At 40.5% G+C, this 17,085-nt stretch overlaps 1 protein-coding gene across 3 annotated transcripts in view; it reads left to right on the top strand.

The window, feature by feature from the left end:
* TMEM87B (transmembrane protein 87B) overlaps positions 1-17,085 on the top strand; it is a 62,629-nt gene that overhangs the window by 29,876 nt on the left and 15,668 nt on the right. Inside the window, exons 9-15 of one of the 3 annotated variants that reach the window (XM_055243339.2) lie at positions 442-541; positions 4,402-4,495; positions 6,496-6,567; positions 11,793-11,901; positions 11,984-12,042; positions 13,340-13,443; positions 15,968-16,041. In XM_055243339.2, the coding sequence (XP_055099314.1) occupies positions 442-541; positions 4,402-4,495; positions 6,496-6,567; positions 11,793-11,901; positions 11,984-12,042; positions 13,340-13,443; positions 15,968-16,041 (612 nt within the window). Of the gene's footprint in view, positions 1-441; positions 542-4,401; positions 4,496-6,495; positions 6,570-9,972; positions 10,045-11,792; positions 11,902-11,983; positions 12,043-13,339; positions 13,444-15,967; positions 16,042-17,085 lie in introns of all 3 variants that reach the window. The other 2 variants (XM_055243340.2, XM_055243342.2) reach the window with 2 other exon arrangements.

The following is a 17,085-nucleotide window of genomic DNA, read 5'->3' as shown; positions in this document are numbered from 1 at the left end:
CAGGGATCAAGATGTCTTTTTCACTATTATAGCCACACAGTAGGGACATGTCAGATACATTTTAAATGAATACATGATGAGGGCATCCTGGAGAAAAGAGAACTCTAGAGGACGTTGTTGTTTTTAAATATTTACAGGACCAGAAGAGAGAGAGTTCTGTAAAGAAAAAGAACAGAGGGAAGCTCAGGGAGACAGTGTTCAGGCTGATAGAAGAAAGCTGTGCTCAGTGGAGCTGATTAGATAGGGAGTGAATTCTTTAGGAGAGTGTGAATCCTTCACTAAAGTTTTCAAGCATCAGTTGGATTCAGTGACTTTTAAATCAAATGTGGCTGATTAGTCTGAAGTCCGAACGTAGTTATACACAGGACATGTTGTTGAGAATCTTGGTTGGCAGGCTTCTGGATGTACACAAAGTGAATTACTTTATTTTTTCTTCCTCAGCCCAAGGCTTATTGATATTTGCGGAGTTGATTTCTGCGATTAAGAGGACGTTGGCTCGCCTCCTCGTGATCATTGTGAGCCTGGGCTATGGCATTGTCAAGTAAGTACTGGCGTGTGGGAAAGATGCTGGGCCCCAGCCCAGTGATTCAGTCCGTCTACGTTATGACCTTTGTGAAAATGGAACTTCTTTTTTTTTTTTTTTTTGAGACAGAGTCTCGCTGTCGCCCAGGCTGGAGTGCAGTGGCGCTATCTCGGCTCACTGCAGGTTCCGCCCCCTGGGGTTCACGCCATTCTCCTGCCTCAGCCTCCCGAGTAGCTGGGACTACAGGCGCCCGCCACCTCGCCTGGCTAATTTTTTGTATTTTTAGTAGAGACGGGGTTTCACTGTGTTAGCCAGGAAGATCTCGATCTCCTGACCTCACGATCCGCCCACCTCTGCCTCCCAAAGTGCTGGGATTACAGGCGTGAGCCACCGCGCCCGGCCTGTGAAAATGGAACTTCTAAGTATTGTAGTACAAATCCGTTTGGGAAAAATCTACAAGAACACATTTTTAAAAGATTTCCACATACTTGCTATGTTATATTATCTTCCAATAAAGACCCTGAATTTGTATTTCGATAACTTTATATAGTTAGATGAATAAATAATCAACTTTAAGGATAATGGAAAATCTAAAATGATTCAAACCATTTTCAAACCCTTTTCTGTTTTTTAGACAGGACCATTAAGCTTTTATGGTCCTATTTGAGTGTTGGAAGAGAGAGTGGATTAAACACCGAGTCAGCAAAACTTCTGACTGAAACCTGTCTGTCCCCCAAGGACCTGCTTCTGGACCCTCTCCGGCGGGTCTTTTCCTCCTCTCACCTGTGAATCGCTGGGCATAACTATGGGAGAACTTGATTTCTATCCTTGTTGTGTTTTTTCAGACCTTTCTTCCTGCCTCTTTCCTAAAACCCTGATTCCCAGAAGCTCACTCTTCAGGCTGGATCACCTGCTGCATCTTGTTGTGGTCCCTGTGAGCTTCCAGACCCTCCCTCATCCCTCAGCTCTGTGGGCACCAGCTTCACAGGTGTTGTCCTCAGCATTTCATCTGTCAGAAGGCCCTGGGGTCTCAGGAGCCATGTGGATGACCCTTTAAGTAACCTGACCTCACCTCCCCACCTCTCCTGCTCTTGCCCGTCACCACGTTTCAGCTACTGATTCCCAGTATCATTTTCTAGACTTTATTATATGTATAACTGCTCCCTTTTCAAAATCTCAATTTTAAGCAATCCACTTTTCAACTGTCACCTCCTCTGTTTCCTGTTACTTTCTTTAACATGTCGGCATCAGTCTTTTTTGACTGTACTTTGGCCTCCAGCCTTTTGACCCTGGCACCTTCCGTTGTCCCTCCCCATCTTATATCCTTACCTTCTTCCTTTTGCTTGGATTCCCTGGTCCAGCAGGACACTGACACCCAAAGACCCCTGCCTTTCTCTTTGTCAACCTTGACAAAACCCCAGCCTTGCTAAGTCCAGCTTTCCTTCTGCCTCAGGCTCCCACCCGAGCAGGGGAATTTGCCCAAAAGGAGCCCTGGACCACACTGAGGGGGCCTACTTGCCATTCATGACCCTAAACTTCACGTGCGTGCCCTCACTGCTTCTGGCAGTTGTACTCAATCCGCTTGCCACTATTTTCTCACTCTTCTGTCTGTAGAAGACCATTTTACCCCTCTCTCAGACCGCTCAGACTCTACTCCCCTCTCAGCTGACCTTAGGTTTTTTTTCACTGAGGAAGTAGAAGCCATCAGAGGGGAATTCCACTGCATCTGTGCCCCCAGACCCTGTCATTTCCCCCACATCTGGACCGCATGAACCACTTTCCTCTTCTTCATAGCCACAGGCCACCCCTGCCTTTGTGCCCACTCAACCGTGAGGGAAACTGTCCTAGTGCTCGGTTTTGTTTTTTCTTGCATCGTCAGCTTTCCTCTCTGGTGGATCACCCCCCATCAGCATCTCGTTATTTCTACCATTTTTTAAAGCGAAGCCCTCCCTCCATCCCACATGGCCCTCTCCTCCGCTTCTGCTTCATTCACCTTTCACCTGTGCGTCATAACTTCTCACATGAGTGGTCTGTACCTCGGCCTCCCCAGTATTGCTCTATTGAGACTGCTCTTGTCAAGGCCACCATGACCTCCCCCTGCCATATCACATGGTCCTGCTTAGCCCTCGTCCAGTTGTCCCGTGAGCAGCTTTAGTTAAGGAGTGCCAGCTTTGCCTGGTTTCCGGGAGCTCATCTTCCATCCTCTCACATCACTGGCTACTCCTCCCCAGCCTCCTCTGCTGCACCCTCCTGTGTACCTGAGCTCCGGCCCCCGGGTGCCCAGGCTCAGGCCTCTGCTCTGTGACTCGCACCCCCAGGCTCTCCTCCTGTGTGCATGCCCATTTGCTTGTGAGCTGGGGACTGGGGAGCTAGCAGGATTTTAGCCTGGAAGCCTTTATCCCCCTGGACTTTTATTGGAGATTCTTTCTCAAATGGCTTTTGTGTTCTTAGTACAGTGTAGGAAATGAAGGCCTCTTGTTGAGGAATCTTGCAGTACCTTTCATAGCTCTGGTTATGAACATCAGATACCAACAGGTGAAGTGTTGTTACTGTGAAAGGAATAGAAGATTAAATAAATGGGTACAGACACAAACCCTTTTTAAATGAATCCTTTCACTGTTAGCTTGCTCGGCTCAACTCATAAAGTGAGAGCAGTAACAGTTCTGGTCATTTGGAGGTTCTGGCTAGTTGATTATAATGAATCGGAATTTAGATTCCTTAGATTAGGTAAATAGTCTTAATTAAATATGAGCTATGACCATTAATTTAATTTTTTACTTATATTTTGTTTTGAAATGACTATCTTAAATATTTTTTTAAACCAGTTTTTTTCTTCTAATTCTCTGAGAGGAGGGTTTTTGAGCAGCCTTATATGTATGTGCAATAAATTCTGATTTGCAAATATCATGAAATTATTCTATTTTAAATTATTAATTGCAAAAACCACCATCTTTGTATTTTCCCAACTCAATTATATTTTGAAAGAGCCAAAAATTATTATTATTATTATTTTTTTTTTTTTGGAGACAAAAGTCTCACTCTCGCTCAGGCTGGATGGAGTGCAGTGGCGCGATCTTGGCTCACTGCAACCTCTGCCTCCCAAGTTCAAGCGATTCTTATGCCTCAGCCTCCCGAGTAGCTGGCACTACAGGCACGAGCCGCCATCCCCGGCTAATTTTTTGTTTTTTTTTTTTAGTAGAGACGGAGTTTCACCACGTTGGCCAGTTTGGTCTCAAACTCCTGAGCTCAAGTGATCTGTGTACCTTGGCCTCCCAAGATGCTAGGATTACAGGCATGAGCCACTGCACCTGGCTCAAAAATGTTATTTTAAAACTCTTTCAGTTTAAAGAATGAAAATTAAATTCTGTCAGCACTCCTGTTCTGGTTGAGAGCTGGTGATCAGAAAGGAGGTCATGGAGTTCCATCTCCTCATGTCCTGCTCTTTCTCTGCCTAAGTCATGAGACAAGTGAATTATCTCTCAAGACAGACCTCAGGAAGAATTAAGTTAGACTTCTCAGTGGCACTTAGAAGTTGGCATTTACCTTCCTAGATTTCATCAACCTACTCTTCCGTTCTATAGAAACAGTACCTGAATTATATTTGTTCTATTGCTTGAATTTCAGCAGCAAAATCCTCTGGCACCTTTGTGGCCTCCAAATATTGCTTCAGGGGCATCAGTATAGCTTCAGGTCCTAGAGAAAGAGACCCTTTGTTCCTGGGCCTGTTTCCTAAAACAAAGTACCTCAGAGCTGGGAACAGACCGATGTGATTAGATAGTGACTTCCTGGTATTGGAAATGGTGCCAGTTACTGTATTCAGGTGCATTTTACTCACCCGTGCTTTTTCTTCTTTCTCTGTTTCCTCTTCCTGATTCCAGGCCTCGTTTAGGAACAGTCATGCACCGGGTGATCGGACTGGGGCTTCTATACTTAATCTTTGCAGCTGTTGAAGGCGTGATGAGAGTCATTGGGGTAAAAATTACATAATTCTACCACCCCTTTTTGTTATTGCTGTGAAATGTGGTTTTACTTTGTATCTCCTGAGATGAATTTTTAGATAGAAACTTGTGAAAAAGGCCCAATTTGAACATTTCTTCTATGGGATGTTTCCCTTTTAAAATACTTCCTGAAAGGCAAAGGCTAGACAGAGTGCTTCTTAAAATGATATGACTGATTGCGAAGGCACCGCTTGATATCATCCCAGGTATCAGTCCCATCCCAGAAAGGTTCATGGTTATTCTTCATAGAGAACATTTGTCTTTATCATTATGCAACTGGTGTACCTTAATATCATTCTTAACCCTGGATTTTAAAATTTATCAAGTGAACAGAAAGTTAATTACACCCTTCAGGTATACATACAGTACATTTCATCACTCTTTTAAGTCTCATTTGTTTATCCATTTTCTCTGACTCTTGGGGACTAGCTATTTAGAGGATTCAGTGACCCCACCATTGGAAAAGCTAAGAGGAAGTGATGTTCAAGGGGAAGATGACTCTGGATGTGGGCAGCAGTGCTTTATTCTCTAGAGAAGTGTCTGTATTTATGTCTGCAAAGACCCCTGTATTTGTAGCTTCAGTTTTTTTACTTTTATTTTGTGTGGTTTTTTGTTTGGTTGTCTCATTGGTCGGTTGGTTGGTTGGTTGGTTGGTTGGTTGGTTGGTTGGTTTTGGAGACAGGGTCTTGCCCTGTTGCCTAGGCTGGGGTGCAGTGGTGCAGTGGCATGATCATGGCTCACTGCAGCCTCCATCTCCTAGGCTTAAGCAGTTCTCCCACCTCAGCCTCCCGAGTAGCTGGGACTACAGGTGCAGGCCACCACACTGGACTAATTTTTGTATTTTTTGTAGAGACAGGGTGTCACTATGTTGCCCAAGCTGGTCTTGAGTTCCTGGCTGGCCTCAAGTGATCCTCTTACCTCAGCCTCCCAAAGTATTGGGATTACACATGTGAGCTACCACGCATGGTTGCTTTAGTTTTTTGAATAAATGGTTGAGGATTGTGTGATTAAGAAGCTTATTATATCTTACCTAATCCAAAGACCTTTGTCATTTTACCTAAAATGTCTTTGGATTAGCTGTATAAATCAGATCATAAATATTTATCCAATAATGCTAAAAGCCCTCATTCTTCTCCCTGTTGTCTTTGATACACCTGCATTCTGTGTTAGATGCTCTTTTAGTCTTTGAGTATATTTATTTTCACCTTTGTATGATCATGAAGAACTCTGCATTCATATAATAATAATAATAATAATAATAATAATAATAATAATAATATTTGCCAGAAAGAAATAGAAAAGATAAATATCCCACATGTAAATACACCGTATGTATTGTATTCCTTTAAAATTGTACATAGCTTGGTGGCACATGCCTGTAATCCTAGCTACTTGGGAGGCTGAGGCAGGAGAATGGCTTGAACCTGGGAGGCAGAGGTTGCAGTGAGCTGAGATTGCACCATTACACTCCAGCCTGGGCAACAAGAGCAAAACTCCATCTCAAAAAAAAAAAAAAAAATTTACATAGCCAACATCTTAGGTGGTGACTTTTAAATATGACTAGTCAGAGTAAATGTCTAACATGGATCCCCCCCTTCACTTTTTCTGTGTCCCTTCACAACACAGTTAGGAAAGATTGGGAGTTCATTTCATTAATAGCCCTGGCTGTCGGGTTGGTATGGAGGAGAGGGATTGAAATGGCTGGTGTTAGTGAGGTTGGGGACATGATGCTTTTTATTTGCCATTACATAATACAGTTTTATGTTGCTATCATCACATAAATTAGCACTTGTTGCTATCAAAAAGCTGGTCATTTCCATGTGCTTAAACACAATCCTCTTAGGAAATTAAATCTTTTATGTGGCTTTGTAAATTAATGAGATAAGCTAAATTATTTTTCTTCATCAAATGATAATTGCTATAGTGCCATGAAAGTGTTACATTCAGGTTTCTTCCCTTATTTTTATCTTTCAGGGTTCTAACCATTTAGCTGTTGTTCTTGATGACATTATTTTAGCAGTTATTGACTCCATTTTTGTGTGGTTCATATCCTTTACTGTGTCCTTCAAAATAGTTTGTTGTATCATTAAAATCAGATTGCATGTAATTTGTAATAACAATAGAAAGAAATACAGTTATGCATTTTTGTTACCTTAATACGAGGGTTAACTTGAAAGTGAAAAAGTAGCAACTCCCCAAACAAGGAATATCTTTATTTTTTCTACATAGTTTAGCAAACAGTTAGTGCTCATTCTCAGTATGTGCCCCATACTGACGAGGCATGGGTGAAAAAGATGTCCCTAAATTTAAGGGATTCACAATCTTGTAGGGGAGACAGATACGTAACTGGCATCAATATAGCAGTAGTAGTTGCCGTCTTAGAGAGGTGCTGTGCCGACAGGGGAACAGAGAAGTTAATGCTGGCATAAAAATCAGGAAAGACTTCACAGAGATGGCAACATTTAAATTGAGACTGGGAAGACAAGTAGGGGTTTACTATTAATAAGGAGGTAATTAGGGAAGAGGTATTCTAGGAAGAATGGAGGAGAGCAAATAGTTGAAGCAGGAAAACAGAGGGGGACAGTGGCAGAATGTCCAGGGAAGCCTGCCTCTGGGTGGACGTGTGTGGGAGAGCCTTGGCAGGAGGTTCAGGGAAGGGCGGCAGGGCATGCTTAAGAGCTGAGTGCCTTCCAGAGGCAGGGGCTGGAGAGGAATTGAAGCTGCACAGGTGAGTAAGGTGATGAAACCTGTGTCAGTGAGAACTCTGGTGACGAAGAAGAAGACGTGGTAAAGGAGAGTCTAGAGGCAGGAAGGTGAGTCAGTATTCCTTTGCCTTTGCAGTGGTCCAAAGAAGAGATGGTGAGGGTCAGAAGTAGGGTAGGGGATATGGGAAGAAGAACCCACGTGATAGACTTGCTAGAAATGGGTGGAAGACAGCAGGTTCAGAGAAGGTTTAGGGGCTGCAGCCATATTGCAGGAGAAGTTTTAGGGGCAGTAGGTACTGGATCCTCGAGGGTCTTCTCTGATTCGATGACTCAAGTTGAGTCTGGGGAATCCCCATTGCTTTTTTCTCCATGGGGGCACTTGTGGAAATGGGAAGAATTCTAGAGAAAATGTGACTGACCAGAGTGGAATGCAGGGTTATGCATATCCCAGAACATTCTTTGGATCTGTTTCTATTATATTTATGTCCTCTTTGAAATGCTTTCTTGTTAGATAGGCTTCATTTTTTGCCAAGTTCTTTGTTTCGTCTGTTTTTGATACTTATTATGTCTTTTAGCTTTTTGACATTAATTTTTTTAAAAAATTGTTTTTCTTGTATCTTTTTCCATTTTCTCATCTATGTGTCTCATAGGAAGGGCCAGAGGGCTTGCATCTCATCACTATGCCCTAGAAGGAAGGTCTCCCGTTTTTCAGGTGTGCTAGCAAATGTGGCACTCCTCATAGGCTTTTCTGAGCCACTTGTGGGTTGTTCTCTAAGCTGGGTCTACCTAGTCTTTAAATTCCCTGTATGTGAATTCTCAATATGCTTCCAACTTAAAAAGCCTATGAAGAGTGCTACAAACCAAAAATTTGTAATTCATTATCCTTACACGTCAAAGCAGTGATTCTTAACCTTGTTTGGGTGCTAGGATCAGACATACCTTGGAAAATCTTTTAACAGCTATGGAGCCTCTCTTCACAGAACACAGACACAAGGAGCTTTGCATGACAGGACAGTTAAAGACTTCCCAAATTATATCTGTGGACCTCTTAGGAGTCTGAGGAGCCTACTTAGGGAATAATGACTGATTTAAAGAGTTGTTTCCGACTGAACTTGTTTAAAAAAGCATATTCTACTTTGTTCAGAGCTACTAGTTTAGAATCCAAGTTTGTTGAATAAAATTATAGTTAAATAAATCTGATTTTCTCAGAGAGTGATATAAATATCTTCCTCTGGTGTCATTTTCATATTTTCTATATTAAAAAATTAAAGACATTCACTTGCTAAAAATGTGAAGTCTGTTCCTCAGTTCTACATGTGAACAGTGTTCCAGTGATAAGAGTACTCACCACAAAGGCTGTAGGTCCCACAGGACTGCTTGTTACGGGGGCTCTCCTGCCTTGAGAATGGGCAGGAGGTATAAACATACCTTGCATTGGGATAGGCAGAATGACAGTGGAGATGAACCTGCCTGTTGACCTCAGATTATCTTTAGATCTTAGTGTCTTATTTTCTGTCATTGTGTGTTTAGAAAATGAGCTGATGATATCTATTCAATTTAGAATTGTCTTGTTTCTAAAATTGTGTATGCTTGGAACTTTATCAAGTTAGGGAATATGGTCCCTCATTCAATTAATTAAGCTGCAGACTGCGTTTTTTAAAAAAATAAACTATCTTTTCTGGTAATTTATAGATATTTATTTCAAAGATTTCTTGTTCTTTTTTTTTTTTTTTTTTTAAGATGGAGTCTCACTCTGTCGCCAGGTTGGAGTGCAGTGGCGTGATCTCGGCTCACTGCAACCTCCACCTCCCAGGTTCAAGCGATTCTCCTGCCTCAGCCTCCCGAGTAGCTGGGACTACAGGTGCGCGCCACCATGCCCAGCTAATTTTTTGTATTTTTAGTAGAGACGGGGTTTCACCATGTTGGCCAGGATGGTCTTGATCTCTTTATCTTGTGATTCGCCTGCCTCAGCCTCCCAAAGTGCTGGGATTACAGGTGTGAGCCACCGTGCCCTGCCGATTTCTTGTTCTTAACCATCCACAAGGTAGTTCATTGGGAAAAACACTCAGTAATGCAGCTTGGCAGAAAATTCCAAAGAAAAGCAGCTCTGATGGCTCTAATCCATCTGGATTTGAGTGAGGGTAATTTATTACCTTTATGGACAGCATTGACTTTCACACATTCCAGTATCTGATTAGTCAGATTGGGGTAGGAAGATAAGGAAAACAGATGAAAGACTTAGTTTGCTTAATTATGAATATTTATAATGAAAATCTTTCAGGAAATAGTCGAAATCTAGAATGTAAAAGATCTTGTTTAGTGTTTCATGGTGAGATAAAGGAAGTCTAGTGTCTATTTCTGCATGAGCCTGAATTTGTGAAGTTTGCTGTCAGATTGCTGTTTGGTAATTTTTATCACTAAAATGAAACGTCTGCTTTCTCTATACAGGAAGATAGCAGATTTCCTAAATGATATAAATGACAAGAAAAAAAAAGAAGAACTAAATACATATACAATTGAGTGCTTTGGAAAATGATCCTGCTTCCTTTGATTTTGATGAACTTAATATAACCAATCTTATAATAATCTAATCCTAAAGTCATAGGAAAAAAAATAGGCTGAAAAATTCAAAAGCCATAGCCTTAGCCTTTCTCCTGTGGCCCTTCCTCCCCTTTTTTTCTTCTTGTTTCTCTTTCGTTTGTCTTTTCTTTTCTTTCTTTTTTTTTTTTTTGCTGTTTTGCTGCAGGTGAGTGATTCTGATCTTGTTCTTCTGGCCAGCCTCCCCCTCTCTCTCCTTGACTCTGGCTTGTGCTGGTGGATATCCTTTTCCTACCACAGCAGTGTGCTCTCACTTCAGGATCAGAAGGGCTGTTTGTTTTCATGACTACTTTCCTTCCATGGCAGGAATGATTTACACCTTACCTAAATTTAACAGTGTCTTGGTAAGTGGAGGCTTAGGCAATTTCAAATTTGCTTTTTATTCCTTAGCTTAAAAACATTTTTTTTTAAATTATTAAGCCAGACCAGATTTTTTTTTAATCCTAGAAATTTGGTTTTAGTCAAGAATTATTAAAAGTATATGTTTTGATGTATTTAAGGAATAAAGTATATTTGCATTTTTAAAGTTCTCATAGTAACCTGAATTGGTTGTATTGTATTGCTTTAGAAATTGATCCCCCTTTGTAATTTGTTGGTCATTTAGAAGATTAAAAAGCAGTTTTGTACCGAAGTACTAAAGTAGCTTTAGTACTAAAACGAAGTTTTTTATTAATGACATATTTATAATTTTTAAAACTTGACACATCCATTCTGTTGCTCAGCTCTGTTATTTTTAGTGTTTGGTTCATAAACAAAGCTTGCTGGTCTGCTCCAGAGGAAGGAATTCTCATTTAAGAGCAGAGAGAGCTGGCTTGAATTCTGCTTCACTGCTAAGGAGTCAGTGGAAAAGTCTTCTTTTTGTTTCTTCATCCTTGGCAATGTTGAACTTTACCTGAGCCCTGTACTCCTGGAAAACAGCCAAGATTAAGACACCCCCCTCCAAGCCCCCTTCCCTATTTGTGTTCCGAGAAAAGACTTACCTCAGAGAATCCTCTTCCCCCCTGGACTTAGGTAAGACTCCTGGAGGCCCGCTTGTCTACTTATGACAAGGCCAGGCACAGACCCTCCGATTTCCCATTCCTTGCATCACGAATAATTAGATGAACTCTTTATATCCACTGATCGATCTGAACAAAACACTGAACCAAACTGTAAGTATTCTTCTTCCTCCAGGCCATAAACGTTGACTCACCGTGAGCCTGAGCCAACACACAGCCCTCCCGAGAATCTGCAGACCTCAAGAAAAGACATTCCCTCATCAGTGTGTCTAGTCCCACCACTCACTCCCCACACCTACTGCTTTCTAGCCTTGTTTGCTGCGCTCTATAAAAGAAAAACCCTTTTCTGCCTGACCTCCGAGACTCTTGCTGATCTTACAGTCATTCTTCCTATTGCAATAATCCTCCCCCGTTGCAGTCGTCTTTCAAATAAAGCCCTTAACTAAGTCCAGATTTGTTTTATCTGATGAATTTTAGTTTTAAAATTTATAAAATGGAATTGGTAGATGACCTAACCTCTTAATTATGGTTATTCAAAGAATAAAATGAGAATAGACTAGAAAGAACAAAATAAGAAAGAAATAGGGCCAGAAAAGCACAAGCCAAATGGCATGTCACAATGTGATCTGTAAAGAGTGTCTCACTCGGAGGGGTTTTAGTGCGTGCACTGCTCTATCCCGTGTTGCGGGTGCGTGGCATTGGTGGAACGCATCATGGGTCTTCTGTGTTTTTTCCTTGGAGTTTGTTTTCTTAGTTCAGACAATGGTAAATTGTAAAAGAAAATCTGTGATAAAGTATAATGATTGTACAATAGTGGCCAAGATAACATTTTCTGTGTTTTCATTAGCTTCAAATTTTAGGAACTGTATTTAGCAGTACTGACTTTGGAAACACAGTAGACGATTCTTTTTGTTTTTTTTTTTTTAACCACTTATTATTACTTGGAATGTTTTTCCTTAACTTTTTTCACATTTTTATTAGTTTGGCACAAACTATGAAGACCCTAAGGCTAAGAAAGAACACTGTGAAATTTTCATTATATAGACACTTTAAAAATACTCTGATCTTTGCTGTGCTGGGTAAGCTATTTAATTTTTCTTACAGTAAATTATCTTAGTATTGTTATATTCCTTCAAAGGTGACTTTTTGTGTGTGTTTCAGCTTCTATAGTGTTTATGGGGTGGACAACTAAGACATTTAGAATTGCAAAATGCCAATCGGTAAGTATCACCTTCCTATTTAAGCAGTTATTTTTATTTATACTATTTTGTAGAATTTTGAAGAATTTAGTTTATGCTTGCAAATAGAGGTGATTTTAATGGAGATTTTCTTTTTACTTTGAACTGTTTTTTACAGAGTTATAAAAACTTTTGGCTGGGCGCGGTGGCTCACGCCTGTAATCTCAGCACTCTGGGAGGCCGAGGCAGGTGGATCACGAGGTCAGGAGATCGAGACCATCCTGGCTAACACAGTGAAACCCCGTCTCTACTAAAAATACAAAAAATTAGTGGGTGCCTGTAGTCCCAGCTACTGGGGAGGCTGAGGCAGGAGACTGGTGTGAACCCAGGAGGCGGAGCTTGCAGTGAGCTGAGATTGTGCCGCTGCACCCCAGCCTGGGCACAGCAAAACTCCATCTCAAAAAAAAAAAAAAAAAACCACAACTTTTAACTCCTCCAAGTGAGTCTGAAAAAGTTCCTCTGAAATCTCTTTCTCCTATTATGCCCTTTTGTCAAGTTTTTTTAGTATATTTTGAAAATAAATTCTCTTCCTGTATACCCTAACAGGAAATCCTTTTCTTCCTGCACACCATGAAATTGAGTGGTTTGTATCTAGATGGACTAGAAATCTTAAGACTGGCATGTTTCTAGGATCATGTGTTCAGTATGGGCATTCGAGCGATGTTTTCTCTTTTTTTCTGAGATGAGTCTCACTCCGTCACCCAGTCTGGAGAGCAGCGGTGCCATCTCAGCTCACTGCAACCTCCGCCTCCCCGGTTCAAGCAATTATCTGCCTTAGCCTCCCGAGTCGAGTGATGTTTTCTATGGGTTCTCATGTTGGAAGAAGATATATTCTTAGACTTAGAATATGAAAGGTCCTCTTTTGGGGATTTGTTGAGATTTGGAGCTAGTCTCTAGTGCTATATAAATAATCACAAAAAGCTCTCTGAAAATCCAGAGCTTTTGCTGCCTTAGAGACAATTTAATAAAAGAAGAGGCTGGGCCTTCTGACCTTAGTATTTGCCATTTGAAATCCTAACTATATGTTTTGCATTTTTTGATTTTGAAATCTTTCTGTTAACCCAAAAATTTTATGGCAGGGAATATTTGTAACATTAAACAGCCCTTTAGAAACATTTTGAACAATATAGGTTTCTTGAAAAAATGTGTGCTTGTTTATTTGGAAGACTTACCGATTGGAAAGATTTCATTAGTACTTGTCATTGTACATTATTTGAATGGGAAACCTATATGCTTATCAGAAAATTAACGTTTCATGCTTGAATTGTCCTTATTTTAGGATTGGATGGAACGCTGGGTTGACGATGCATTTTGGAGCTTCCTTTTTTCGCTTATCCTTATTGTAATCATGTTTTTGTGGAGACCATCAGCAAACAATCAGAGGTACCTAACATAGGAAATTTCAAGTCGGCAAGGATTTGTTGATCACCTTCTATAGTGTCAAGAACACGTTTATAGAAACCAGGGGAGTAGTCGTTGCTTTTAAGGAGTATACAGTCAAGTAGGGAGATAAGCAAAACAAATGCAAGACAGTGAAAAAAGAGATGTATAGACTAGTCCAGGGGAAGATGGAAGAGGGTTGAAGAAGACTTCTTGAAGCCACAGCGCTTACATTACACCTTGAGGAAAGGAATAGGATAGCGAATGACTGAACTGGGAAAGAATGTCCATTTTCTGGGGTGGTGGGAAAGGCATGAGATACTTTGGAGGCCAGTGAGACATGCAGTTTGGTTAATACCACATACTCATATTGGAGGGAGATCAAGCTGGAAGGGAGAAGTATGGCCAAAATGACAAAAGACTTGAGTGTCAAGTTCAGAAAGTTGTACTTGAGACTGCATGTGATAGGAAGCCTCAGCTTCCTTGCTTTATCCCTTTGCCCCAAGGAGAGAACTTAAGTTCTTGTCCATCCTTTAGGAAAAAATGAAAAAGTATGTACAGATTCAACATCCCAAATCCAGAATGCTCCAAAATCCAAAACTTTTTGAGCACGGACGGGATACCCAAAGGAAGTGCTCGTTGGAACATTTTGAATTTCAGATTTTCAGATTTGGGATGCTCAACTGGTAAGGATAATGCAAATATTCCAAAATCTGAAAACATCCAAAACTCAAAACACTTCTGGTCTCAAGCATTTTGCATAAAGGCTACTCAACCTGTATCAGTGTGTGTGTTTCTCCTGTCCTTTTTAAAATTATACAATAATACATATATGTATATATACACACACATATACATACACATACTGTTCTGTACCTTCCTGTTTAAGGTCATGCCTATAATCCTAGCACTTTGGGAGGCCAAGGTGGGTGTATCACTTGAGCCCAGGAATTCGAGACCAGCCTAGTAAACAAGGCGAAACCCTCTCTCTACAAAAAAATACAAAAATTAGGGCCGGGCGCGGTGGCTCACGCTTGTAATCCCAGCACTTTGGGAGGCCGAGGTGGGCGGATCACGAGGTCAGGAGATCGAGACCACGGTGAAACCCCGTCTCTACTAAAAATACAAAAAATTAGCCAGGCGTGGTGGCGGGCGCCTGTAGTCCCAGCTACTCGGAGAGGCTGAGGCAGGAGAATGGCGTGAACCCAGGAGGCGGAGCTTGCAGTGAGCCGAGATTGCGCCACTGCACTCCAGCCTGGGCGACAGAGCGAGACTCCGTCTCAAAAACAAAACAAAACAAAACAAAAATTAGCCGGGTGCGGTGGTATGTGCCTGTACTCCCAGCTACTTGGGAGGCTGAGGTGGGAGGATGGCCTGAGCCCAGGAGGTGGAGGTTGCAGTGAACTGAGATCATGCCACTGCTGCTGCACTCTAGCTTGGGCAACAGAGCCAGACCCTGTCTCAAAAGAAAAAAAAAAAAAACACACACAGACACAAAAAAACAACTATCTTTCCATATCAGCATGTATATAGATCTACCACATTACTTTTAATGGCTTTATGGCATTTTATAACATGAATGTAATATAAATTTATATAAGCAGTCCCTGGTTATTAGACATTTTGTTTAAAAAATAGATTTTGCTATTATCAATAATGTTTTCAGAATGCTGTTGGACATCATCTTGGCAAACTTTTGTTAATGTGTAATGTAAGGTAAATTAATTTTTACTTTAATGGCTGTTGCCTAATGACCCTCCAGAAAGGTTATCTTGATTCACACTCCATCAGCAGTATTTTGATATTATCACCTAGGAAATGTGGCCCATTCAGTGGGCTTTATTTTCACCAATCAGATTAGCAACTTTTCTTTTTTTAGGGAATAAACTGACAAGTGATGGGCAGAGAGGTAAACCTGACATGGAGAAAGAAACAGCAGAAAGTTCCCTTCCCTCAACATTAAATATTGCAAAATTGCTTTGCAGAAAGATTTTACCCACTTATGCTTTTACAAACAGGGTTTGAGAGCTGCAGTTTCACACTTTCTTCATGATAATTTTAGCTAATTTGAAAGTAAAATAATTACGTTTTCATTATATTAAAATATAAGAAATTTTTTTTTTTTTTTTTTTTTTGAGACGGACTCTCACTGTCGCCCAGGCTGGAGTGCAGTGGCGTGATTTCGGCTCACTGCAGGCTCCGCCCCCTGGGGTTCACGCCATTCTCCTGCCTCAGCCTCCCGAGTAGCTGGGACTACAGGCGCCTGCCACCTCGCCCAGCTAACTTTTTTTTTTGTATTTTTAGTAGAGACGGGGTTTCACCGTGTTAGCCAGGATGGTCTCGATCTCCTGACCTCGTGATCCACCCACCTCGGCCTCCCAAAGTGCTGGGATTACAGGCGTGAGCCACCGTGCCCGGCCAAGAAATTTTTTAAATGTAGATTTTTTATACAATGGCTTTTAGATATAAACTGAAAATTGAACAAGTTTAAACATATTAGTAAAACTACTCCTTGTTTTTGCTATAGATATGCCTTCATGCCCTTAATAGATGATTCTGATGATGAAATTGAGGAATTCATGGTAACTTCTGAAAATTTAAGTGAGTAATATGTTTTCTTTTTAAATGACCATTGCACATATTGCAAAAGAAATATTGTACCTTTACCTGTGATGCAAGGTCACATATTTTTTTTTTATAAAATATTTTAAAAACTTTTATCTTCAGAAACTTTATTTTGGTAGACAGTAACAAAAAGAAAGGTCAGTGATGAAATTTTCAAGACTATTGTAGTTTGAGCTTTTGTTACTCGTTTGAGCTTGTTACTCATTTCGTAAAATGTTGAAATAGTTACACTATTTTTCATAAGAATGGTTTGATGTATATTGTGCTTAGCTACTAAATGTTCATCTTGATGATTGCTAAGTTTCTTTGAGTTGCATCTTCTTGCTCTTTTTAAAGTATGCACACCTGTAATTTCTGGTCATGCTGAAAGCATTTCTACTTACAGTTTTGATGGTATTTTCATTCTTTCTATTATTTTCTACATAGCATTTTATCATTTTATTAATTTTATTATAATCTAATTAAGCATCTGTTAAGGCAACATCAATAAGTAACTCAGATGTTTCATTTTTTTGTCCTCTTACTTTTGCTTCTCTTAGTAACATTCTTTTTCACCTTCTGTTTTGGTTCTCTAATACATCGATGAAATAGAAAACAGGAAAACAAATAGAAAACAATCATCAAATCTAAAAGTAATTACTTTGAAAAGATTAGTGAAAAGTGGCTTAACCTCTAGCTACTCTAAACCAGAAATAAAGAGAAACTACAGTGGACCCTTGAACAATGTAGGGTTAGGGGCACCAAACTCCTGAGCAGTTGAAAATCTACTTAAAACTTTTGACTCTCCCAGAACTTAACTATTGATAGCCAACTGTTGACCAGAAGCCTTACTGTTAACATAGTTATCACATATTTTGTATGTTATATGTATTTTATACTATATTCTTACAGTAAAGTAGGTAGAGCAAAGAAAATGTTACTAGGTAGAAGGAAAGGGGAGGCAGGAAAGGCAGATATATATGGTATAACTTTTATTGAAAAAAACTTGCATGTAGGTGGACCTGAGCAGTTCAAACCCAT

Source organism: Symphalangus syndactylus, chromosome 14, assembly GCF_028878055.3.
Source record: "Symphalangus syndactylus isolate Jambi chromosome 14, NHGRI_mSymSyn1-v2.1_pri, whole genome shotgun sequence".
Classification (NCBI taxonomy): Eukaryota; Metazoa; Chordata; class Mammalia; order Primates; family Hylobatidae; genus Symphalangus; species Symphalangus syndactylus.
The sequence above is the reverse complement of the archived record's forward strand: the minus strand, read 5'-3'. Positions and strand labels throughout refer to the sequence as shown.